This window comes from Schistocerca americana, chromosome 8 (assembly GCF_021461395.2).
Source record: "Schistocerca americana isolate TAMUIC-IGC-003095 chromosome 8, iqSchAmer2.1, whole genome shotgun sequence".
Taxonomy (NCBI): Eukaryota; Metazoa; Arthropoda; class Insecta; order Orthoptera; family Acrididae; genus Schistocerca; species Schistocerca americana.
This window is the reverse complement of record NC_060126.1, coordinates 185,621,498-185,649,108: the sequence shown is the minus strand read 5'-3', so window position 1 is coordinate 185,649,108 and position 27,611 is coordinate 185,621,498. Positions and strand designations below refer to the sequence as shown.

At 41.3% G+C, this 27,611-nt stretch overlaps 1 protein-coding gene across 1 annotated transcript in view; it reads left to right on the top strand.

Annotated features, from left to right (window-relative positions):
- Positions 1-27,611, top strand: part of LOC124545080 (translocation protein SEC63 homolog) — a 182,839-nt gene that overhangs the window by 47,480 nt on the left and 107,748 nt on the right. The window contains exons 4-6 of the mRNA XM_047123887.1: positions 2,800-2,905; positions 2,987-3,117; positions 5,393-5,485. Coding sequence (XP_046979843.1) covers positions 2,800-2,905; positions 2,987-3,117; positions 5,393-5,485 — 330 coding nt within the window. The remainder of the gene's footprint in view (positions 1-2,799; positions 2,906-2,986; positions 3,118-5,392; positions 5,486-27,611) is intronic.

Here is a 27,611-nt window from a genome sequence, read left to right as displayed (position 1 = left end):
ATCTCCCATGTCATTTCCCCTCATAACCCCAATCCTCCCACCACTACCAAAAACCAGCTATAAAGGAGTGTCCCCTTCGTCACCCAGTACCACCTCATACTGGAACAACTGAACCACATCCTTCATCAGGGCTTTGATTGCCTATTATTGTGCCCTTAAATGAGGGACATCCTACCTGAGATACTTTCCACCCCTTCTAAAGTGGTGTTCCGTCACCTACCCAACCTCCATAACATCCTAGTCCATCCCTACGCCACTCTCCGTCCCAACCCCTTCCCACAAGGATCATATCCCCATGGAATCCACAGGTGGTTAAACTTGCCGAATCCACCCACCCAGCACTTCCTATTCCAGTCCTGTCACAGGTTTGCCATACCCCATCAGGCGCTGGGTCACCTGTGAAAGCAGTCGTCATTTATCAGCTTTGCTGTAATCATTGCACAGCTTTTTATATTGGTATGACTACCAGCCAACTGTTCACCAGGATGAACGGCCACCGCCAACCTGTGATCAAGAGCAAAGTAGACCACCCTGTGGTACAACATGCAACTGAACATAACATACTTGATTTCAGTGGCTGCTTCACTACCTGAGCCATCTGGATCCTCCCCTTCACCACCAGCTTTTTTAAACTGCGCAGATGAGAGTTTTCCTTGCAACACATTCTTGCTCCCGTAATTATCCTGGCCTTTACCTACTGTAACATGTCACCCAACAGTTTTCACCCCCTGTCCTATCATCTCCCCATTCTCGTCTCCCACCCTGTACATTTGCAGCCTTCTGGCAACGCATCTTTCCCCGCTTCTCTCAATTTTTGTTCCTTCTTTCCCCTGCATCTCTGTCCCTCAACCTCTTGACGCTGTGCCTGTTGGCAGACTAGTCCCAGCACTTGCCACTAGATATCGTTCACCTCTACCCCCACCCATACACTACTTCCCCTTCCCCTACCCGTACCCCTACCCCTACCCCTACCCCTACCCCTACCCCTACCCCTACCCCTACCCCTTCCTCACCCCTCCAGATTAGTGCTTGCATCCCAAGTGATGGTGCATTCCGACCTGAAATACTGGAGTCAGTGGTGGTATGTGCATGGGGTGTGCTGGCTTGTGTGTGTGTGTGTGTGTGTGTGTGTGTGTGTGTGTGTGTGTGTCCTTAATGATGAAGGCTGTGGCCAAAAGCTATATGTGAGTGTCTTTTAATCGTGCCTGTCTGCAACTTGACATGTCTTCTTTATGGTAAGTAGCATTCTGTTTTTTCCTATGTTGTTGATATTCATACCTGGTGTTTCCATTGTTTAATCTTTCTCAGATATTCCAGCGTAGCCAATGCAGGGTAGTATATAGCCCTACTGAGGTTGCATCTCGTGTCTCTGTTGATTAAATTATAATTCATTTAGATACGAGTAGCCTCTTTGTAATACCATTTCATAAAGAAGAAGTATTAGTGAGAGTCGTCGTATTTTTGTAGTTTACACTGTCTCCTGTGTTCTGTATCAGACAGTACCCAGCAACTGCTGATTTTGCCATGTGCCCTAACTGTGTATGGTGCTTGTATTTGTTATATTTATGTATAGCAGTGTGACAAGTTTGATCAATGTAAGCTTTCTGGGCTGGCACAGAATATTGTAAAAACCTTGCTGTCAGAGACCCATTCAACCCAGGAGAGCATTCAAGCATGTCAAATGCCAACACACATTTAATTTATATGTTTTTTTTTTTCTCCCCAAAATCACACTAGTAATGGACAAAACTCTGCCAAGATGATCATTGTTTTGAGACCATCTCTTTCTTCTGTCTGCTGTTTTTGTTTCATAGTTACAGGTTGAAATGCATGATGAATCTATTGTTCAGAGCAGCCATTGTGGTTACAAATACTCTGTAGGTGGCTGAGCTCTCCCTGTGAATCTTATAGATTTGAAATGACTTAACTGTGCTTTGCACCACCTTGTTTTCATCATCAATATCATCGTCATCTTCTTCTTCTTCTTCTTCTTCTTCTTCTTCTTCTGTGTTGGCATTATATCACTAAAGTAACGGTTTTCATTTTGACATGGGTTTTTAGGTTTGTGAATAGCTACAAAAATTTGGGGGGACCTGGTGAAATGCATAATGAGACAACTCTGGCAGAAAAATTCTGTAGTTATTCCCTTTGAAGAACAATGAGAGTAGCTTGTATACACATGTAGCTTGTATACACATGTGAGTTTTATCTTCCTTCCAGGAGTACAATGCTTTTTGTTCTATTACATAACTGTATTAATGTGATATCGCATTGTTTTCTCAGTTGTTTGCTATACAAAAAATGGCTTGAAAGGAAATTTGATTGCCCTTCTTTTGTTTGATCTTCTGTGTCTTTGCCTTTTGTTGTACATTATATAAAGGTGTTCATTACCATTCCATTAATTATTCACAGTTTGTAGCAGAATCATTGCTTGAATCACAAACAGAGCAGGTTTTAAATGAATGTTATGTTTTCTATCGATTCTGAGAGCTTGTAGCTACGTGCAACTTTTTGGAAGTTATATGTAACTCATTTTCCTGCTTGGTAGCTATCAATGTTAATCAATTTTATAATCTAAATTACATTGCATGTGGCTGTTAAGAGGATACACAACAGAATCTACAAAATATGTAATTGTGGATCTTGTCTTTGACTCCTCTATTTTATTTTGATTTCTTATTTTAGCTAATGGATGATGGTTTTATTGTCAGTGCAAATGAGAATTGTTCACCTCTAATTGTGATGAGCAAGTCTTTTATGTTGTAACACTTTTACAATTGTTTATTTCATTTTTCACAGGGTGCATCACAAGCTGATATCCGTAAACAATACCGTAAACTGTCACTTATTCTGCATCCAGATAAGGAAACAGGAAATGAGAAAGCATTCATGAAATTGACTAAAGGTATGCATCTAGTCAAGGGAGTAAAGCAATGATTAATTTATCTCACTTTTTGTTAGTAAAGTTCATTGAAATTAATTACAGCATATCAGGCTCTGACTGATGAGGAGGCACGGCGTAACTGGGAGAAGTATGGGAACCCTGATGGCCCTGGTGCAATGAGCTTTGGCATAGCACTTCCATCATGGATCGTTGAGAAAGAGAACTCTGTTTGGGTATGCAAATAAACACAGTATATATAACATTAAATTATCTTCTAAAAATTAATAAAGCAAATAAAATATTGTTAATTAGAACACAGCGTTTGTCAAAAGAGTCATTTAATTTTACAGGACTCTTATGTTGTGCATGATTGAAGATAGACACTTGGACTGAAGTTTAACTTAGACATCGAAACTAGAGATTTGCCTCACCTGGATAGCTGAGTGTGTTAACAGACCACTTACTGGATTTGGGGAGGTGGGACTGTTCCAGATTGATTCTGCCTCGTGGATTAACGATGATGGCTGGAGAGCCGGCCAGCCTGCATGTGGTTTTAGGCAGTTTCCCACATCAGGATAGGTGAATATTGGGCTATTATCCATTTTCTGCCTTAGATGCATGCTACACAAACATTAACAAAATATTCTCATAGTTGAACATAGGTTTACTCAAGACGCAGACAGATTGAGTATGTAAGAGTGTGTCCCAGGGGGTATGTTGGTATCAGAAAGGACATCTGGCAGCCACTACCAGTAACATTGCCTCATTATATACAGCATTGCCATCTCTGTCTATGGTGTATCCCTTTCAGAAAACTTTGGGTGAATTGTGATGTCACATAGCAACATATTTGGATGCTGTAGTGCCAGACATACTTGCAAAAGTATGGGAGGAGTTTGATTATCGTCTGGGTGTTTGTTGTGCACCCAATGGAGAGCGCATTGAATATTTGTGAAAGATGAACGAGAACTTTGCTCTTAAATTTTAAAAAAATACGACAATGGTTAATGTGCATGCATGTAGAAGATATACCTTCATAAAATCAAGTGATTCTTTTGAAATTGAAAAGGTTGTAGTTCTGTGCATAAGTTAAAAATTTACCCCAAGTTTCTATCTTCAGTCATTCGGATAGTTTGGATTTTTGAAATATATTGTAGTTTTCTAGCCATATTTACCAGATTCTGGAGTGTGAATGAACTGACAGCTGTGTGACTTCAACAACTAAGGCAAATGACCAATAACGACAAAGGTTTAATTTGGGTGTCAAATGAATAGCAATTTGTGCTTCGTAGATGTGGAGTGTCAGTGTGCACTCAGCCCTTGTGAGGAAAATGAGGAGCTACTTGATTGATAAGTAGTGATTCTGGTCTCGTAAACTGACATACGGCCTGGAGAGCAGTGTGCTGCCCACATGCCCCTCTATATACACATCCAGTCATGCCTGTGGGTGGAGGATGACACGGCGGCCGGTTGGTACCATTGGGCCTTCATGGCATGCTCGGGAAGAGTTTAGTTAACTTAGTTTAGTAGATGTAGAGGGTATATATTAATTAAAATAACTAGGTCTGAGTGGACTCCAACATGTGAACAGTCAAGTACTGTGGATCAAATGATCTGAAGAAATACTTAGCCTGTTTCCTCTTATGATGAAAATTGAAAGTGTTATACCATGAAGCATCAGTCTGATATTTATAAAACTTCATCACGTAACAAGTTTTAAATGATTAAACTTCTCCATTCAGAACCTGTCTGTGATCGACATTAGTATGTGTGGCTCCCAATTGTCACAAATAAGCTCTTGTAAACACATGGCATGGAGGCAAACAGCCACTGAATGTCACCTTACGGAAATTCTTGCCATGCCACAAACTCACGCTATGTGAGTTCACAAACATTATTGGTCTGTGGCTGGTATGAAAGTATGTGTCTACCCATTACATCCCGAATGTGCTCTGAGTGAGAAATCAGGGAACTCGGCAGGCAAGTCAAGCGACTACAGATTCCTAATGATATTTGAACAATAATGTGAGGATCTTGCACTATCCTGCTAGACAATACCATTTGGTACCCAGAGAGCATTCAGCCTGCCTTCAACAATTACCAAATCATTTCCACTGTCATGACAAATAGGAGCCACACCATGATTCCAGGAGTTAGAGAGCTATAGGCCTCAAGGAACACTGCCTTTGGCATTTCACCAAGTCATCTACATATAGCTTTCATTTCCTTTTGTGTTTCTCAGTCTATGTGAAACATTTTAGAATGTCAACTATGTATCTATAGCTGTTTCTGTTTTTTTCCCAAAATGCAGTGTAGTGTAAACAGTCAAGTTTAGTTTTAACTAAAGGATGATGATAACTATTCAGAATATGTATGAAATTTAGCTTTGTTGTATTGCTGTTGTCTATCAGCTGATATTATGAATTTTCCAATTCTTTTGTAACAATTGTAAATAGTATTTCATATTATGAATTTTGTTTTTACTTCAAGAAATGTTTTTCATTGTAGGTTCTTGGATTATATGCTCTTGTTTTCATGGTTGCCCTGCCCACTGTTGTGGGAATGTGGTGGTACAAGTCCATTCGATATTCTGGAGACCAGGTCAGTATAATTATAATGTATCTCCTGAAACTGGTGGTTACATCAAACAATGGAAAGCCCAGTATGGGATGCCAACAATATAAGAACAGGGTGCTACTCACCACATAGAGGAGGCGTTATATGACAGACAGGTTAATGAAAAAGATTGGTAAGTATTATTCAGCTATCAGTCTGTATGTCTTTAAGGACTGAGTAACAAGTAGCAGTCTATTTCATTTTATCTGTCTGTGACTCAATGTCTCCTCTATATGGTGAATAGCAGTCTATCCTTTCTATAATATTGTTGAAACATAGTGGTTAATTATACTAAAGCAGTCGAATTCTCGCTACATGGTTTCATCTTATCATCACTGAAACAATTTATTTACAGGTAGAACCATGCTGTTACTACAGTTTCCTGTTTTTGCATTTAATATTCACACGAGGGAAATAAATTTTGTGTAACAGATAGAGTAATCGAGTAAATTGGAATATATGACTTTATTTTTTCTCACAACAATATTATTGTTTTCTCTTCTTCTGTTTTTTTCTGTTTTGACTTGTAAAGCAAATTTAAGAAATAGTTAACTGCAATTGGTAAAAATTCTGAATAATTGATAATACAGTGAATTACTTGTTCCCATCTTGCTCATGTATGTGACCTTGAAATTCATAATGAACTGAATCTTTTTGGAAGTGCGTGGTATTTGTTGTTTCTGAAAATTAAATGAAAAAGTAGCTTTAATTTTTGCTGTGCTTTTTATTGCATTGTTTAATAGAAGACAATCCACCAAGTGTGCTTAAATTACTGTAAGCAAATCAATGTGTATATCAGGAAAAATCAATGACTGCGTAAAAATGTTGTTGAACATTCTGCAACATTGTCAATCGAATAAGTGGAGATAAAAAAAAAGAGAGAGAGAGAGAGAGAGAGAGAGAGAGAGGAAAAAAAAAGGTTTCTACAATTGCTCATACAGAATTTCTCTACTCTTCTCTAAATTTTTTCCAATAATAAAAACAATATTATGAAGACGGTATTTTTTACAATTTTGAACTGTAAATGTTACTGGAATAATGTCCGAATAAATGAGTTGTGACAGTTCTACAGCCACATCTACATCTACATGGATACTCTGCAAATCACATTTAAGTGCTTGCAGAGGGTGATCGAGCAACCTTCTCAATAATTCTCTATTATTTCAATCTTGAACAGCACAGAGAAAATTAGCACCTGTGTCTTTCTTAGCAAGATCTAATTTCCCTTATTTTATTATGATGATAATTTCTCCATAATTATGTAGGTCAGTGTCAACAAAATATTTTCGAATTTGGGGGAGAAAGTTGATGATCGAAATTTTGTGAGGAGGTTCTGCCACATTGAAAAATACCATTGGTTTAATGGTCTTTGACACTCTCCTATTTCGTGATAATACAAAATGTGCTGCTCTTCTTTGAACTTTCTCAATGTACTCCATTAATACTATCTGGAAAGGATACCAGACCGCACAGCAGTACACTGAAAGAGAACGGACAAGCATAATGTAGGCAGTCTCTTTAGTGGATCTGTTGCATCTTCTAAGTGTTTTGCCAATAAAATGCAGTTTTTGGTTCACTTTCTCCAAAATATTTTCTAGGCATTCCTTTCAATTTTAGTTGTTTGTAATTGTAATTCCTATGTATTTAGTTGGAATTTGTGGCTTTCAGATTTGACTGCTTTATCGTGTAACTGAAATTTAATGGATTTCTTTTCGCATACATGCGAATGACCTCACACTTTTCATTATTTAGGGTCAACTGCCAATTTTCATACCATACCTTTATCTAAATTGTTTTGCAATTTGTTTTGATCATCTGATGAGTTTACTAGACAATAAACAACATCATCATCTGCAAACAACCTAAGCGGCTGCTCAAATTGTCTCCTGAATCATTTATATAGATAAGTAACACCGGAGGGCTTATAACACTACCTTGGAGAATGCCAGAAACCACTTCTGTTTCACTCAATGTCGTTCTGTCAGTTACTATGAACTGTGACTTCTTTGACAAGAAATCACAAATCGAGTCACGTAAATAAGATGATTTTCCATAAACATGCAATTACGCTACAAGCCACTTGTGTGGTAGTGTCAAAAGCCTTCTGGAAATCTAGAGATATGGAATCAATTTGAAATCCCTTGTCAGTAGCACTCAACATTTCGTCTGAGTAAAGAGCTAGTTGTGTTTCACAAGAATGATGTTTTCGAAATCTGTGTTGACTGTGTGTCAATAGGCCATTCCCTTCATAATGTTTGAACACAGTACATGTTCCAAAGTCCTGTTGCATATCGATGTTAATGCTGTGGGCCTGTAATAGGCAATAACCCATGCTCTAGGGGTAGCGTCTTCGGTAAGTAATCACAACGTCCTTGGCCTCCGGTTTGAAACTCGCCACCGCTTAAATTTTGATTAATAATCAGCATTGGCAGCTGAAGACTTCTGGCTGAAGGGTGACATCTTATGCCAGCATAAGAAGTCACCCTCCTTCTGCCAACAGCCTCGTCAAAGAGGATGGAGGAGTGGACAGAGATTGAGGGCACTCTCTTGTCCTTGGGATGGGAAACTGTCCCTAAAGGAGGAAGACTTAATAATGATCAACAGCATGTGGATGCAGAAGGCAATGGAAACCACTGTATTAAAGACACACAACATTTATTCACAGGACACGGGGCCTGTAATTGAAAGAATATCATCATCTCTCTATTTGCAAAATATTCCGAAAGAGACCTCATTCGGATCTCTGGGAGGGGGCTGCCAAGGAGAAGGTGACCACGAGAAAAAGATTGAATAACAAATGAAACGATTACGTTCTACAAGTCGGGGTGTGGAATGTTGGAAGCTTGAATGTGGAAGGGATGCTAGAAAATCTGAAAAGGGGAATGCAAAGGCTCAGTCTAGATATAGTAGGGGTCAGTGAAGTGAAATGGAAAGAAGACAAAGATTTCTGGTTGACGAGCATAGGGTAATATCAACAGCAGCAGAAAATGGTATAGCGGGAGTAGGATTTGTTATGAATAGGAAGGTAGGGCAGAGAGTGTGTTACTGTGAGCAGTTCAGTGATAGGGTTGTTCTTATCGGAATCCGACATCAAACAAACACCGACAACAATGGTGTAGGTATACATGCTGATGTCACAAGCTGAAGATGGAGAGATAGAGAAAGTTTATGAGGATATTGAAAGGGCGATACAGTATGTAAAAGTAGATGAAAATCTAATAGTCAGGGGGGACTGGAATGCAGTTCTAGAGAAAGGATTAGAAGATAAGGTTAAAGGAGAATTTGGGCTTGGGACAAGAAATGAGAGAGAAGAAAGGCTAATTGAGTTCTATAATAAATTTCGGCTACTAATAGTGAATACTCTGTTCAAGAATCACAAGAGGAGAAGGTACACTTACAAAGGAAAAAGTTCGGTGACAAGGGAAGATTTCATTAGATTACATCATGGTCAGACAGAGATTCTGAAATCAGTTATGGATTGTAGGCATACCCAGGAGCAGATATAGGCTCAGATCAAAATGTAGTAGTGCTGAAGAGTAGGCTGAAGTTTCAGAGATTAGTCAGGAAGAATCAATACGCAAAGAAGGGGTATACGGAAATACTAAGGAATGATGAGATACATTTTAAGTGCTCTAAGGCTATAGATACAGCCATAAGGAATAGCTCAGTAAGCGGTACAGTGGAAGAGGAATGGACATCTCTAGAAAGAGCTATCACAGATTTTGGAAAGAAAAACGTAGGTACTAAGAATGTAACTGTGAAGAAACCATGGGTAGTAGAAGAAATACTTCAGTCGATCGATGAAAGAAGGAAGTACAAAAATGTTCAGAGAAATTCAGGAATTCAGAAATGCAAGTCGCTGCAAAATCAAATAAATAGGAAGTACTAAGACGAAATGGTTGCATGAAAAATGTGAAGAAATCGAAAAAGAAATGATGGTTGGAAGGACTGATTCGGTATATAGGAAAGTCAAAACAACCCTCGGTGAAACTAAGAGCAAGGATGGTAACATTAAAAATGCAACAGGAATCCCACTTAAATGCAGAACAGTGAGCAGACAAGTGGAAAAATTACATTGAAGGCCTCTGTGAGGAGGAAGATTCGTCTGATCTGATAGAAGAAGAAACAGGAAGTGATTTAGAAGAGACAGGAACCCAGTATTAGAATCAGAATTTAAGGGAGCTTTGGAGGATTTAAGATCGAATAAGGCGGAAGGGATAAATAACATTCCATCAGAATTTCTAAAATCATTGGGGGAAGTGGCAACAAAATGACTGTGCACGTTGGTCTATAGAATGTATGAGTCTAGCAACGTACCATCTGACTTTCAGAAAAATATAATCCACACAATTCCAAAGACTGCAAGAACTGACAAGTGTGAGAATTATCATACAATCATCTTAATAGCTCATGCATCCAAGTTGCTGGCAAGAATATTATACCGAAGAATGGAACAGAAAATTGAGGATGTATTAGGTGACGATCAGTTTGGCTTTAGGAAAGGTAAAGGCAGCAGAGAGCAAATTCTGATGTGGTTGATAAGGATGCAACACTGAAGAAAAAGAAAGACAGGTTCATGGGATTTGTCAACCCAAAAAAAGTGTACTACAATGTATAAAGGTGCAAGATGTTCGAAATTCTGACAAAAATAGGGGTATGCTATAGGGAGAGACGTGTAATATACAATATTTACAATAGCCAAGAGGGAATAATAAGAAGTGCTCCAATTAAAAAGGGTATAAGTCAGGCATATAGTCTTTCGTCACTACTGTTCAATCTGTACATCCAAGAAGCAATGATGTGTAACGACTTAAACGGCTTATGACATTAAATGTAACAATTGTGTTACTAAATGTGACACTTCTGTCACTAAATGTTACTGGGTTTTCTCTTTTGATGCTGTCAATTGTCAGGATGAGCATTCTAAAGCATTCTGTCAGGGTGAAAATATTAAATAAATTAACTTTTCTCTCTTACAACATGTGGGCAGGGTGGGTTCTCCCTTGGCTCGGGTATGAGGTCGAATGAAACATCATTTTTACATAAGATAACTTTTATTGAAAGTTTCGTACAACTGTATCTTACTGGGACGTTCTGGTTCGGAGAGCGGCAGCCGTGTCGTTTGCGTAGCGTTCTGCTGCGGCAGCGGCGGCGGCGGCGGCGGCGGCTTCTGATTACGCGTAGCGGTGTGTATCTCGTGTCGCCGTCTCGCCCAGCTGACCGGAGACGCGCAGCGCGAGGTGGCCCGTTTAATTATTGCGAGCGACGTCGTGCATCGGATGGTGATACCTTGAATGTGGCGTCCCCGTGTTTCTCTTCTCTAAGCGGCCGCGTGTGTTGTGCGTCGACCAGCGGAGCGGCGCGGCGGGGGAAGGCCAGTGTCCCGAACTCGAACCACGGACTCCCGCTTGCCAGTCTTCGGCTGTCAGGTCTTCATCCCAGCTCACAGGTAACTACTGAGGTGAGGCCGTCTCCTTCCCGTCCTCACGAGTCACCCGGGTATGTAAAAACCAGACTTCCAATACCTTTTAACTTCTGTCTTCTGGCACCGCGGCTGCTGCTTGCTATTCCATTACAGCGGCGGACTTGGTGCGACTGTGCATGATGTAGTCTCTTCTTGCATGACGGTCTTCAGCACCGAAACTGACTGAAAACTACTGCTACTCTTCTTTTCTTCCTTCGTCTCTCGTCTTCGTCTCCGTCTGTCTTCATCTGTCTTCATCTGTCTTCATCTGTCTTCAACTGTCGTCCTCTGTCTTCATCCGTCTTCCTCTGTCTTCAACTGTCTTCAACTGTCTTCCTCTGTCTTCAACTGTCTTCCTCTCTCGGGCCCACCGCGTCTCGCGTATTTATTCACTTCAGTTCACTGGAGGTGAACGACTTCACGGCCATTGCCTCTTCTGTCACGTTGAAAAGCTTCTCGAAGAATCTTCTTGACCTCGGTCATTGGCTCTTGGAATGTAGGCGAGGGCCTTTGCTCATGCGACAACTTAGAAACACGTGAGCCGGTCGGGCGATGCCCTGACGGCTGAATCGACAGCGCCCGCTTATGTGGAACTTGCTGACTCCACGGTCATTGTTTCTTCTGTTCTGCCCGCTGAATGCCAGTATGTAACTCTCTAAACTAAACCAAGTTTTCCATTTATATTCTACTTTCTTAGTTCACTTTGATTTCACTAATTTATTTACTTAAGTAACACTCAACATTCCTCCACCCTTCGGAGAAATTCGCCCTCGAATTTACCACTCAACATTCCTCCACTCTTCACACGGGAAAAGCACAAGCACTGAAAACTCTCGAGTTAGAAGATTACACACGCTTCACATTAAGTATGTGGAAAATACCTTATCACTTTACAAAAGCACTGTACGGTCATGAATCACATAGTTCTTACATAAATGGTTGTAATAAGTGTAACAAATCTTGATGACAATGAATAAACAAAAAATAGATTTTGCACTTAGAAAATTACATAGCAACAGCTGTTTAATCTACCCTATACTAATGCAGGAATATCTATTCTACAGTATTGTGAATTTTAACAAGAGACTGTTTAATAAAGAATGAAGTACAATAAACAAAATTAATACACTAATGCTCAAAAGTAACTGCTGAAGTACACCAGTTAAGAGTGTGGTATCCAATTAACAGGGATTTGATGAAGTGGTATATTATTATTTGGCTTACTTTTTTCGTCTTAAATAAAAGGAAACTGTACAAAGCAGAAACACCAACACAAAGGTTCCAGATATACTCGTTTCTAGCATTATAATTTTAGTTTTGTATTCACCTTTTAATTGTAAGACATGTTGCATCATAATATTAGTATCAATTTTGCTTTGCTGTGAGTTTATGACTTCAGAAGGAAACTGTCAACGGAGTGATTGAGTTAGAACAGGTTTTGTGTAGGAAATGATTGCATGGCGTTTTCTGAAAAAAGCAAACAACATGGTTATGAACCTACCAACCTAGTAAAAACAAAAACAAAGAACAGAAGGAATAAATTGTTAACTACAAGATCTACATGTTTCTACATTCAACTTTTCTTTCTTAAAAAATAAACCATTATAATTTATTATTTACATTTGTATACTGTCCACAGTCTACTAATATTCAACTAGGACATTCGCACCCTTGAACGAAGATTGTATGGTGCCATGTCTGTATGTTGTGCTGGCGTGGCCACTCTTTTTCCTTTACGGGAACTTCCTCCACCCTTCGGAAAAGCAGACACTATTGTTGAAGGAATTACATCTGGAGCGCCCTTAAAAGGTTTTAAACGACTTGCATGGACAATGGTAGTTCGGGTGGGCAGTTGCAATTTAACGTTGACTGGTGACGTGATCTCAATAATTTGGTAAGGACCTCTGTAGTTTGTTACAAATTTCTTCGTTTTTCCTTTCGCTATGTAAGGAGTTGAAACCATAACCCACTGACCGATTTTGTAATTTGGATATTTAGCTTGGGTATTACCTAATCTTTCCTGTCGTTCCAAAGCCTTTGTATTAGATTTTTGAACCTTTTTCCATACATCCTTCATCATTCGACTGAAATTTCTTACTGTTTCTCCGACTTTTCCGTTTTTCTGCCTGATTACATCAAAAGGGGACGGCATTTTTTTCCCATAGACCACTTCATAAGGTGACATGCCAGTTGCTTCATGCGTTTTGGCGTTGTATACCGACACAATTATTGGTAAATACGTATCCCAATTAGAATGTTGCTCGTTAATATAATAACTAAGCATCTTGCCAATTGTCCGATGAACTCTTTCTGTGCGCCCGTTGCACTGAGGGTGTAACGGAGTTGTGCGTAATTTGCGTATTTTTAATAAGTGGCAGAGCTGTTTCATTAGTTCAGACATAAAATTAGATCCCTGATCTGTGATAATAGCTTCAGGTACGCCAAATTTAAGTATCCAGTTGTTAACTAAAGCTTGGGCAACTGTATTTGCTTGCTGATCTGGGAGACTCACCATAGCTAGATAGCGTGAAAAGTGATCGATAATTGTAAGAACATACTTATTACCAGCAGGTGTTTTATGAAATGGCCCGTAGAGATCTATTCCGCAGATTTGAAATGGACATGAAGCCTCGGGGAGCCTCTGTAAGGGTATTTTTGAACGAGAAAGTTCAGCTCGTTGTGCGCACGCAATGCAATTACGAACGTACTGCGCAACATCCTGCTTTCTGGTTTGCCACCAAAATCGTTCTGCTACTCGTCTTTCGGTTGTCCGCTGTCCTCCGTGTCCTGCAAGGATATGATCGTGGGCCTCTGCCATTATTTCTTGTCTAAGGTGTTGGGGAACAACAATTCGCGGTCCAAGTTTTGTTTTACGGCATAATACACCATCTTCAAAGCAAAATTGTTTTTGAGTTGCGTATTTTTTACATTCTGTATCCTCATCTTGTGCCTTTCTCCAGTCCTTAGTATCTCGGCCTGTTGCTTCCAAAAGTGCTATTTTCCGACTTAGGCAATCTGCATTTGTGTGTTTTTTGCCTGGTTTATGGATAACTTCGAAATCCATTTCGGAAAGACATAGGGCCCAACGCGTGAGACGACTAGATGGATCCTTTAATCCAAGCAACCATTTTAAAGCTGCGTGGTCTGTAATAACCTTGAATTTCCTACCATACAAGTAGCATTTAAAGTATTTGATACCATAAATAACACTTAACAATTCTTTCTCCGTTGTGGAATAATTTCTTTCTGCCGTTGTTAGTTGTCTCGAAGCATAGGCTATGGGGTGTTCCGCGCCATTAATATTCTGACTCAAAACAACTCCTACTGAATGACCACTTGCGTCACAGGACAAAATAAATTCTTTATTATAATCTGGGTAGGCTAATACAGGACTGTGTGTTAACTTATCTTTAAGGGTTTGAAATGCTGATTCACAATCTTCAGACCAATGAAATTTTGCACCCTTTTTCAATAATTGGGTTAAGGGTCGGGCAATTTCAGCAAAATTTTGAACATATTTTCGGTAATACGATGCGAGACCAATTAAACTTTGTACTTCCTTAACGCGTTGTGGTGTTGGGAAGTCCTTAACTGCCGAAATTAATCGAGGATCTGTTTTAATTCCTTTTTCACTAATGACATGCCCTAGGTATGTAACCTCTGTCAATGCAAAACTACATTTTTCCATATTTAATGTTAATTTAGCTTTTCTAAGTCTCTGAAAAACATTACGCAGACGCACAGCATGTTCATTAATGTCTCTGGAGAATACAATAATATCGTCTAGATATACACAACATTGCTGAGTTTTGAGTCCTCGCAATACTCCATCGAGTAGTCTTTGAAAAGTTGCTGGTGCATTTTTCAAACCGAAAGGCATTCTTTTAAATTGCCAGTGGCCTCCAGGGGTAGAAAATGCTGTTTTATGCCTATCTTCAGGAGCAACTTCCAATTGATGATATCCACTACGTAGATCGATTGTTGAAAAGTATTTACTGTTACCCAAACTGTCAATGATATCTGTAATGTTTGGAAGAGGATAAACATCTGAGATAGTTTGTTTGTTAAGGTGTCTGTAGTCACAACAAAATCTATATCGTTTCGTACCGTCGGGAGACTTCTTTGGAATAATTACAATATTAGAATTATAAGGCGAATCAGAATATTCTATAATTCCATCTTTTAGATGCTGTTCCAAAAATTCATCCAGTACTGGCTGTAAGTGATGCGCAACTCTATAAGGCTTCCTATAAACTGGGGGGCTATTTCCTGTTGGGATCCTATGCTGTGTGATGTCTGTTGCTGGCAATGGACCTTCTGCATTAAATAAATCTTGGAACTCAAGTAAAACTGCTTCTATCGTGTCTCTATCCTTTCCTTTCAAATGCTCAATCTTCTGGCGTAATGCGGTTTTATAGGCGTCTGGTTTCTGACCATCATTAATATCTGACCAAATGAAATCTTCTTCTTCAAAAGTACTGACTGTGGCTACTAATATTCCCTTATGCAACTCTTTGTCCTCCACTCCGAAATTGTCAATATGTACCGGTACTTTTCTTTCTCCCTCAACGTCTTGAACCCGTACAACACTCCTACGTACAAAACAATGTGATACATCTAATTCCTCATTTTCCTCTAAAGGCTCTATTAGACACACTGTATCTGTAGGTACTTCGTGGTCAACGGTCATCCAGAGAAGTTTTCCTGAGCCAGATGGTATCTGATCCCGCGAATCAACCTTCAAGGACGTTGCACGCAGTATAGTTGATTTCGCCTTCCGGTTAGGGAAATCTTGCGGCAGAGGGCCCTTTGCAGCGGTGTCACCTAGCTGAAACACTATTCCACTAAGTTCTACAGTTTGCTGTCTGAGGTCGATTTTAGCGTGATGTTTATTCAGGAAATCCAACCCTAGGATCGCGTCGTACCCGTCAGTTACCTTTGTTACCACTTCTACATCTTCCTGAAATTGTACACCGTGAATATAGAAAATCAATGATGTACATCCTAATGACTTAACTGTACCTCCTCCTACTCCACTCAATCTATACCTTGGAGGGTCATATTTCTTTTCTCCAATACATTCATTACTTACTATTGATACGTTTGCGCCTGTATCCACCAGTATCCTTGCCTCTTTATCCTGTATGGTAGCAGATAACCAGCATTCCGCCTTCACATTCGCCTTAATGGCATGAAATTTTATTGGGAACGCCTGGCGGCGGGTCCGACATTCCCGTTTCAGTTTAACTGATTTCTATTTCCAAAAACTTTCTTAGACCTGCATTCCTTGAATGTGTGACCTATTCTTTGACAATTAGTGCATTGAGGTTGTCTGCAGATTTTTGCTATATGTCCCTGTCGATCGCACCTAAAACATCGTACTCCTGCTGAAAATATATTTCGCTTCTCCTTGTGTCTGGTGGCAATGTCAATTTCTTCAAAAGCTGTCGCCACAGATACAGCTTCTGCTAAATTTTTAGGAAACTCTGCCCTGACACGACGGGACGTTTCAGGAGGTAACCCACGTAAAAATGTATCCAGAGCTCTATCTTCTGCCTCTTGTAAAATAACTTTATTTGCTTCATCACTAGTTGTCAACTGATAGGTGTTAATATTAACTTTTCTAATCCTATCTACAAAGCTTTCTAACGACTCGTTTTGCTTCTGAGTGATAGTGTTTAACTGTTCCCTATAAAATCTACAGCTGTTCTGTTTTTGAAAACGTTTAAGTAATCCTTTCTTCAATTCCTCAAATGTTGGAGCATTCCGTAATTCTTCATGGTATAAGACGTGTGCTTTAGCCTCTCCTGTCAATCTTAACTTTGTCATTTGTAAGAGCTGTTCATCTGACCATGATCCTAACTTTGCAGCTGCTACTAAATCATCAAAAAAGGCTGTTATGTCCTCGCCAGGTTTACCTGAAAAAGGAGTTACTAAGGCTGCTGCTGAGGAATCTAGGGTGGGAGGGATTGAACTGGTTTGGCTAACCTCACTCAACTGTTTAAATAATGCATTATTATCACTTTTAAGCTGTTCTATCTGATTAACTAAGATCTGAATAGCTTCATCAGTAGAAACCGCTTGTGGTGCTGACTCTGACTTTGTACGATTTCGTGTCATCATTTTACAAACTATTAGTTACACAATATTACCACACTGAATTCAAAAGATGTTTAAATATTTTCGACAAACTCTTAAAATCATGAGAGAAAATACACTTCTAAATAAAGAAAATATTACGACTGCTATGCAAACCTCTATCCCTTCACACATTAAAAAAAACTAACTGTGGACCTTTAGTGACTGTCATTCACACCTCATATTGAGCCAAGGGTTTTTTCTCTGACACCAATTGTAACGACTTAAACGGCTTATGACATTAAATGTAACAATTGTGTTACTAAATGTGACACTTCTGTCACTAAATGTTACTGGGTTTTCTCTTTTGATGCTGTCAATTGTCAGGATGAGCATTCTAAAGCATTCTGTCAGGGTGAAAATATTAAATAAATTAACTTTTCTCTCTTACAACATGTGGGCAGGGTGGGTTCTCCCTTGGCTCGGGTATGAGGTCGAATGAAACATCATTTTTACATAAGATAACTTTTATTGAAAGTTTCGTACAACTGTATCTTACTGGGACGTTCTGGTTCGGAGAGCGGCAGCCGTGTCGTTTGCGTAGCGTTCTGCTGCGGCAGCGGCGGCGGCGGCGGCGGCGGCTTCTGATTACGCGTAGCGGTGTGTATCTCGTGTCGCCGTCTCGCCCAGCTGACCGGAGACGCGCAGCGCGAGGTGGCCCGTTTAATTATTGCGAGCGACGTCGTGCATCGGATGGTGATACCTTGAATGTGGCGTCCCCGTGTTTCTCTTCTCTAAGCGGCCGCGTGTGTTGTGCGTCGACCAGCGGAGCGGCGCGGCGGGGGAAGGCCAGTGTCCCAAACTCGAACCACGGACTCCCGCTTGCCAGTCTTCGGCTGTCAGGTCTTCATCCCAGCTCACAGGTAACTACTGAGGTGAGGCCGTCTCCTTCCCGTCCTCACGAGTCACCCGGGTATGTAAAAACCAGACTTCCAATACCTTTTAACTTCTGTCTTCTGGCGCCGCGGCTGCTGCTTGCTATTCCATTACAGCGGCGGACTTGGTGCGACTGTGCATGATGTAGTCTCTTCTTGCATGACGGTCTTCAGCACCGAAACTGACTGAAAACTACTGCTACTCTTCTTTTCTTCCTTCGTCTCTCGTCTTCGTCTCCGTCTGTCTTCATCTGTCTTCATCTGTCTTCATCTGTCTTCATCTGTCTTCATCTGTCTTCAACTGTCGTCCTCTGTCTTCATCCGTCTTCCTCTGTCTTCAACTGTCTTCAACTGTCTTCCTCTGTCTTCCTCTGTCTTCAACTGTCTTCCTCTCTCGGGCCCACCGCGTCTCGCGTATTTATTCACTTCAGTTCACTGGAGGTGAACGACTTCACGGCCATTGCCTCTTCTGTCACGTTGAAAAGCTTCTCGAAGAATCTTCTTGACCTCGGTCATTGGCTCTTGGAATGTAGGCGAGGGCCTTTGCTCATGCGACAACTTAGAAACACGTGTGTTGAGTGTTACTTAAGTAAATAAATTAGTGAAATCAAAGTGAACTAAGAAAGTAGAATATAAATGGAAAACTTGGTTTAGTTTAGAGAGTTACATACTGGCATTCAGCGGGCAGAACAGAAGAAACAATGACCGTGGAGTCAGCGAGTTCCACATAAGCGGGCGCTGTCGATTCAGCCGTCAGGGCATCGCCCGACCGGCTCACGTGTTGAGTGTTACTTAAGTAAATAAATTAGTGAAATCAAAGTGAACTAAGAAAGTAGAATATAAATGGAAAACTTGGTTTAGTTTAGAGAGTTACATACTGGCATTCAGCGGGCAGAACAGAAGAAACAATGACCGTGGAGTCAGCGAGTTCCACATAAGCGGGCGCTGTCGATTCAGCCGTCAGGGCATCGCCCGACCGGCTCACGTGTTTCTAAGTTGTCGCATGAGCAAAGGCCCTCGCCTACATTCCAAGAGCCAATGACCGAGGTCAAGAAGATTCTTCGAGAAGCTTTTCAACGTGACAGAAGAGGCAATGGCCGTGAAGTCGTTCACCTCCAGTGAACTGAAGTGAATAAATACGCGAGACGCGGTGGGCCCGAGAGAGGAAGACAGTTGAAGACAGAGGAAGACAGAGGAAGACAGTTGAAGACAGTTGAAGACAGAGGAAGACGGATGAAGACAGAGGACGACAGTTGAAGACAGATGAAGACAGATGAAGACAGACGGAGACGAAGACGAGAGACGAAGGAAGAAAAGAAGAGTAGCAGTAGTTTTCAGTCAGTTTCGGTGCTGAAGACCGTCATGCAAGAAGAGACTACATCATGCACAGTCGCACCAAGTCCGCCGCTGTAATGGAATAGCAAGCAGCAGCCGCGGCGCCAGAAGACAGAAGTTAAAAGGTATTGGAAGTCTGGTTTTTACATACCCGGGTGACTCGTGAGGACGGGAAGGAGACGGCCTCACATCAGTAGTTACCTGTGAGCTGGGATGAAGACCTGACAGCCGAAGACTGGCAAGCGGGAGTCCGTGGTTCGAGTTCGGGACACTGGCCTTCCACCGCCGCGCCGCTCCGCTGGTCGACGCACACATTCAAGGTATCACCATCCGATGCATGACGTCGCTCGCAATAATTAAACGGGCCACCTCGCGCTGCGCGTCTCCAGTCAGCTGGGCGAGACGGCGACACGAGATACACACCGCTACGCGTAATCAGACGCCGCCGCCGCCGCCGCCGCCGCCGCTGTCGCAGCAGGAGGCTACGCAAACGACACGGCTGCCGCTCTCCGAACCAGAACGTCCCAGTAAGATACAGTTGTACGAAACTTTCAATAAAAGTTATCTATGTAAAATGATGTTTCATTCGACCTCATACCCGAGCCAAGGGAGAACCCACCCTGCCCACATGTTGTAAGAGAGAAAAGTTAATTTATTTAATATTTTCACCCTGACAGAATGCTTTAGAATGCTCATCCTGACAATTGACAGCATCAAAAGAGAAAACCCAGTTACATTGAGTGACGGAAGTGTCACATTTAGTAACACAACTGTTACATTTGATGTCAGAAGCCGTAGCAGTTGTTACAGATGGAAATAAAAGAAAGTTCAGCAGTGGAATTAAAATTCAAGGTGAAAGGATATCAATGATACGATTTGTTGATGACCATTTTATCCTGAGTGAAAGTGAAAACGAATTACATGATCTACTGAATGGAATTAACTGTTTAATGACTGCACATTATGGATTGAGGATAAATCGAAGAAAGGCAAAAGTAACGAGACGTACAGAAATCAGAACAGTGTGAAACTTAACATCAGGATTGATGGTCATGAAGTATATGAAGTTAAGGAATTCTGCTGCCTAGGCAGTTAAATAACCAATGATGGACGGAGTAAGGGGGACATCTGTAGCATTGGGTAAAGGGAATTCCTGGCCAAGAGAAGTCTACTAGTATCAAACATTGACCTTAATTTGAGGAAGAAATTTCTGAGAGTGTACATTTGGAGCACAGCATTGTATGGTAGTGAAACATGGACTGTGGGAAAACCAGAACAGAAGAGAATCAAAGCATTTGAGATGTGGTGCTACAGAACATTGAAAATTAGGTGGACAGGTAAGGAATGAGGAGGTTTTGTGCAGAGGAGAGGGATATGTGCAAAACACTGATAAGGAAAAGAGACAGGATGATAGGACACCTGTTAAGACATCAGGGAATGACTTCAATGGTTCTAGAGGGAGCTGTAGAGGGTAAAAACTGTAAAGGAAGACAGAGATTGGAATACATCCAGCAAATAATTGAGGATGTAGGTTGCAGATGCTACTCTGAGACGACGAGGTTGGCACAGAAGAGGAATTTGTAGTGGGCCATATTAAACCTCTCAGAAGACTGATGACCAAAAAAACAGAATTGAGCAGATTACTCCCACTACTTTTCTTGAATATTAGTGTGACATGCAACTTTCCAGTCTGTGGGTACAAATCTTTCATCTAGCGAGTGGTTGTACATGATTGTTAAATATGGAACTATTGCATCAGCATACTCGGAAAGGAACCTGATTGGTGTACAGTCTGGACCGGAATACTTGCTTTTATTAAGTGATATAAGTTCTCACTACTCTGAAGATATCTGCTTCTAAGTTACTCATGTTGGCAGCTGTTCTTGATTTGAATTCTAGAATAGTTACGTCATCTTTTTTAGTGAAGGAATCTCAGACAACTGTGTTTAGTAACTCTGCTTTGGCAGCACTGTTGTCAGTAGTTTTTCCATTGCTGTTGCACAGAGAAGGCAGTGACTGTGTCTAGCTGCTAGTACTACATACTACCAGAATCTCTTTGGATTTTTTGTCAGGTTTTGAGACAAAATTTCGTTGTGGAAACTATTATAAGCCTCTCGCATTGAAGTGTATGTTAAATTTAGAGATCCTGTAAAAGATTGCCGATCTTAGAAATTTTGCGTTCATTTGAATTTGGCATGCCTTTTTTGTTGCATCTGCAACAGTTTCCTGACCCGTTTTGTGTACTAAGGGGATCAGCTTCATTGTTTCTTAATTCATATGGTATTAATGACCCAATTGCTGTTTATATTATTTCTTTGAATTCAAGCCACATCTGGTCTACACTTACATCGTTAATTTGGAAGGAGTGGAGATTCTTTCTCAGCAAGGCATCAAGTGAATTTTTACCTGCTTTCTTGAATAGGTATACTTTTCATTTATTTTTAGAGGATTTGTGATTTACAACATTCAGTCTCACTATGACAAAGCTGTGTTCACTAATCCCTGTATTCCTTTTGATGCTTGTCATTAGCTCAGGATTATTTGTTACTAAGATATCAAGTGTATTTTCACAACTGTTTTCTATTTGTATGAGCTCATGAACTAACTGCTTGAAATAGTTTTCAGAGATTGCATTTAGTGCAATTTCAGATTTTATGCGTACCTTCAGATTTAAACATGTATTTACACGAACATATTGAGGGTAAATTAGTCACCACCAATGATACTTTTATTAGGATGATATATGTTTGTAATTAAATTCTAGTTTTCTTTGAACTCTTCAGCAATTGTATTGTGTAAGTTGGGAGGCCGGTAAAAGGATCCAGTTATTATTTTATTCTGGATACCAGGAAGGACATCTGCCCATACCAACTCACAGGAACTATCTGTTTCAGTTTTGCTACAAGATAAATTATTTCTACAACAAACACTCCACCACCAACTGTGTTTAGCCAATCCTTTCTGAACACAATTAGGTTCTTCATAAAAATTTCTGCTAAACTTATCACAGGCTTTAGCCAGCTTTCAGTGCCTATGATGATTTGAGCATCAGTGTTTTCTGCTTGAGTTTGGAGCTCTGCTACTTTCCCAACACAGCTACAACTGTTATACCGATGGTTCCTGGATCTACGTTCTTCCTGTGTTTGTCTTGCAGCCTTTGAGACTGAAGTTGTTTTTGTGTTTCCCCAACACTCTCTAACCTAAGAAACTGCCCAGTTCACACCACACAGCCCCTGCTATCCTTGTAGCCACCCCTTGCGTGTAATGGACTACTAATCTGTTCACCGGAACCCGAAACCCAACCACCCTGTAGCGCAATTTGAGGAATCTGCAGCCTACACGATCACAGAACAGTATGAGCCTCTGATTCAGACCCCCCAACTCGGCTCTGTAGCAGAGGTCCGCAGTCGGTCCTGTTGACTATGCTGCAAATGGTGAGCTCTGCTTTCATCTAGCAAGAAAGACTGGCACATTTATCACTTCTGTTAGCCACTTGAAACTAGAGCAAGTCTCTTCCGATCCAAAGTGACATGCATCATTGGTACCTTCGTGAGCCACCACCTGCAGTTGGCTGCATCCTGTGCTCTTTATGGCATTTGGAAGGACCTGTCCCACATCTGGAATGACTCCATCCACAGAGTGCACATTGGCCTTCTTCCCCATCTTGGCTACCATGTCCATAAGGTGTTCCATTACGCAACTAACATTGGAGCTCCCAGTTACCAATAATCCCACTCTATGTAATTGCCTGGATCGTACAGACTGAGAGGCTTCCTCTGAAACAGGACAAGCAATTGCACCCAGCTGAGGGACAGCGTCAGCCACAGACAGCACCTGGAACCTGTTTCTCAGGATAACTGGGAGGTCTTACATGCGGCCCCCTGCGAAGTTTTTCACCGCCTGCCATATCCCAAGGCGACCTCCCACTCGACCATGGGTGGGGGGGTCAACCTAAGTGCGAACAGCAACTGGACTGGCCACCCGTGTGGATCGATTGGCGGACTCAGACATGCTGGGCATTCATTAGACCCACACAGCTGGCCCACCAACCCAGTGATGACCATACTCTGCAGCTTCAAGCTGTGCAACTGAATAACAGCCTGAAGCTGAGAACGAAATGTCATCAACTCGAATTCTATCCGCAAACAGCAATCTGAGTCCCTATCAGTACTAAAGACTGTGGAAAACTACACTACACTGGCAAACAAAGGACAATTGACACACGCTATGGAACTCTACAATAGACACAGAGGAAAACACAAGAACTGTGTCTAATAAATCAGATAAACACACAGAGATTCTAAGACTGAACTACCAAAGCATTCAGGCGGGGCTAAATAATTCACTCCTGATTAGGAACTTGTGACATTTCACAAAATTGATTTTACTTTATGACACAAATAAGAACTTGAGAACTGTCTCCATTAAATATTAAACCAACACACTGAAACTAAACTACCAAAGCATACAGATTAAATTTTACAATTTGCCCCTGGATAGGAACTTGTAAAATGTCACAAAATCACTTACTTCCCTGTTGCTGCTTGTGTTTCAGCCAGCTGCTGCTGCCTGACTGTTCACAGTAATATTACACAAGGAATCAAATTTGAGAATATAATTAATTTTTATTAATATTTAATTGTATTGGTGTTAAATATGGACATAATTTTAAAACAGTGTGGTTTGAAGCTTTGATGCTGTGGAAACAGCTGTAGTTTTATCAGAAATCCCGAGGGGAAGTTACATTCTTAGTTACTTACTGTGATAAAAACAACTGCATCATATTCATTATGTGGGTTTCAATAAAATGAAATTGGAAAGTATTATTAGCAAAAGACTTGCATTCTTCAAGTTAATTACCACCTAATCCACTCATCAATTTTATTATGCCTTGTCCTCAACAGTACTTTGCCTCTGTTCACCATGAATTGGTACTCTCCCATATCACCCTTCAGTTTGCCAAAAACTGGGCAGAATCAAGGAATTCTCCCTTCATAATGAAATTCCATTGCAGTGGGTACTATGTGTCATGTTCCACTGATTATTGTGATGATTGCTGTGCAAGAGCTATATTTCATCCAGCATGTCTATATGATGCAGGATATCATTCCCAGTACTGTAATTATTTCCTGAAAGTTCTATAAAACACTCTGGTTTTAATTCTTTGTAGTTATTTCCCAGACTCTCTTAATAGTGTTTATAGTTACTGTGTTTGCTTCTTGCGGTCTTCAAAATGCAATTTCTTGAGCGGGATCTGTAAGACTTTAGTTAAAGTTGTTTGATATTATCCTGTTTCTGGTCAATACCAACATTAGTTTGCTACAGTATTTTATAGCAGTAATTGTTATTTGTAGTAACAAGATTTTATTTTTGTGAACAGGTTTTTCAGATACTGCTACTAGTCAAAGTTCTTTGTTAACTGGCTTAATTTACGTAATATTGCAACATATTTTGATTTGTAACCTGGTAATCAGGCAAAAAATGGTAATACGTCTTCTTCGGTTTCTGTGATAGCGACTGAAAAGTCTCCCAAAATTGAGAACAGGAAGCACTGTCAGCTTGAATCAAAAGAGGAAACTATATTCATTTGAATATTCGAAAAAGGTTAACTTCTTCTTGAAGTGTCCATGTCAGAAAGAACAAATTTAGTCAGTTTCTAGAAGGAAACTCAAGAGCATTTAGAACAAAATAACAGGCAAAGTCACAATCCTGGCACATAATATGTCATGCCTTGGTTCTGAGTTAAAGTCTGTTAAGGGTTAAGAAAATTTGTCCAAGTTCATTAGTCCCCCCTGAAAACTTCTCCAACTCAGAAAGTTTCATGCTGAGCAGAACCCATCCCCAGAAACATGTCTTCAAAAGCAGCCGGTGGCAAGTATTGGACATGACAGCAGCAGCGGTGGCAGCTTCGGAGATGAATATGTCGTAAGTACGTAAATGAACTACCAGTTGCAGCCAGAGCGTGATCCTAAATCCTGGCCGTGTGGATGACTACAACTTTCTTTTTGGCTGGTTCCCTTGTTGGTGGATGCATAATATAGCCCAACTGGCATGCGATGTTCACTTGTACTCGTGTCAATTGCTGGGTAGTTACAGCCGCTAGTATTGCCCTCTGGCGTCCCACTGGATGATGTCTTGTTATGGTCCAAATGTCGACTGCTGGTAGTGGCTTGATGCAGTCAGCTGTTAGCACTTTACTGAGGGCACACCACAACATTTCCCTCTCCCTGCATCCAGGACGGAAATGTCTAGGACGAGGTAAGTCTCGGGAGTCCTCAACGACATCTATATCCTCCGAGCCCATGTGGGAAGAGCCCAGCTGTGGATTGATGTCCATCGGCATGAGCACTTGGTGCTCTGGGATCCATGGATGGGCCTTCTCCCAGGATGGCGCCGGGTCACCGGCTGCGCTTGGGAAGGAGGCTCTGGAACACATATTGGAGATAGAACATTACTTGGTGGGTCAGCGTGTCTTCTGTGATGAAGCTGGTTAACATGCTGTCAGTACCTGGTCCCATAGGCACACTCAATCTCCACCACGGCATGGAAGGGTGCTGAACAGTGGCCAAGATCCATCTTGGCCTACCACTGGTGAATGTGTTGGGCCAGACAGCATTTGGTTGCTTGTCCCACACGATAAATTCGCACTGCTGCAACAGAGTGGTGCAACCACTGCTCATGCTAATATTGCACCTGGGTGTTTCCTCGCTCGTCGAGTGGGCAGTTCTTCCTCCACTGAGCAAAGCCGTGGCTGTCCTACCAGAGGACACAACAGCTAGTGCGACATTCCTGCACTAGTGCAGTTAACAGCAATATCTCGCCAGTAGCCCCAGATGCGGCCACAAAATAAAGACCCCTTTCTCCATTCCTTATACAACTCAAAATTTTGTTAAAAATGTGCCTTTGCTCTGACATTAGCTGAGGCTCACTTGGGCAACTTGAGCTCCCAAGGCTGCAGTGCTGTAACCGAGCTCCTTGAGCAAATCAGTGGACAACTCTTCCACTCATTGTGGTGTTGGCAAACTAAAATCAGACAGCCATTTTCCCACCATTGAGAAAACTTTGTCCTCATTAAGTTTCAGCACTTCATTCAAATGTAAGTCTTCGCTGGCTCATGCTACGCATTGGTGCTGACGTGCAATCACTTCCAATAATGCAGTTTTATGTTTGTTCCAAAATGTCAAGGGATTCGAGAGTTGACAGGTGCTCAGCTTGATCGTGAAGAGCTCTCTCAACTTGGCCAGTGAGTGGCACAATAAAGCATCCTCCATCATAGCATGCCAGTATCCATAATCTACCACAAATCCCATTGCATCACATGCTTCCTGGAATGTGGCATTTTCCTGTTCAACAACTGTTTTGAGGACTGAAAACTGATGGGGTCTCAGACAAAGGTCAGCAGCAACCGAAAGCAGTAACACTCCGGGTATTACATGCCCAGTGTAAATTCTACCCAAAGAATCTGACACCTTTATAAATTGCCAGGTTTTGACAAGGGTGCCCTGCACACAATGCTTTGTTTCCATGATGCGTTCTATGTGTAATATTTTGGCAGTTCTCCATACAAAGTTTGGGCAAAGTCATCGATCTGGGACCGACAGAAAAATGTGGTGAGGGTGGTAGTTGTCGGTTTTGCTACTTGATCAAGTGACTTGCCCTCTGTGAAGTACACACATTCTCCATTGGCAAGTGCATCATAAGATGTGTCGTCGTCGGGTTCCTCTCAGGAAGTAGCAAGCTCAATATCTGCCATGCCGCTTTGTTGCTGCTCGCATATTGATATCTGCCATGCCGCTTCGTTGCTGCACACATATTGACCTGCTCTAAACATCTGTACTTTATTTCTTGAGTTCAAGCATCAGTTGTTTTGGAAAGGAGGGGTGTGTACAGAACCACCCGCTGTTGTCCACTACATCGTCTTGCGCTATACCCCTCACTTTGTGACTTTATGTCACCCGTCCCTTGGCACTCTGCATCTGTACAACACATATCCTTTCTTGTTCATTTGGGTCTCTTTTTAAGAGTACCTGAGGCTACTCCTTGGTGCATTTCCCATTATTCATGCATGGGATGTAGGGTTCAGCACTCCATAAGAACTGCAGATTAGACTTGTAGTGACTGTGGCATATAGTGTTTGTCCACCTTCGTTTCGAGCAGTTCTGAACGTGCCTTGGGTGTATTCATGGAGGTACGTCACACTGTTCACAGATAGTGATTGGAGGATGACCATATGACCTAAGTCATTCGGATTGACACTGCCGTCTTCCAAAATGGCATCTTGCATGTGGACATAATTCTC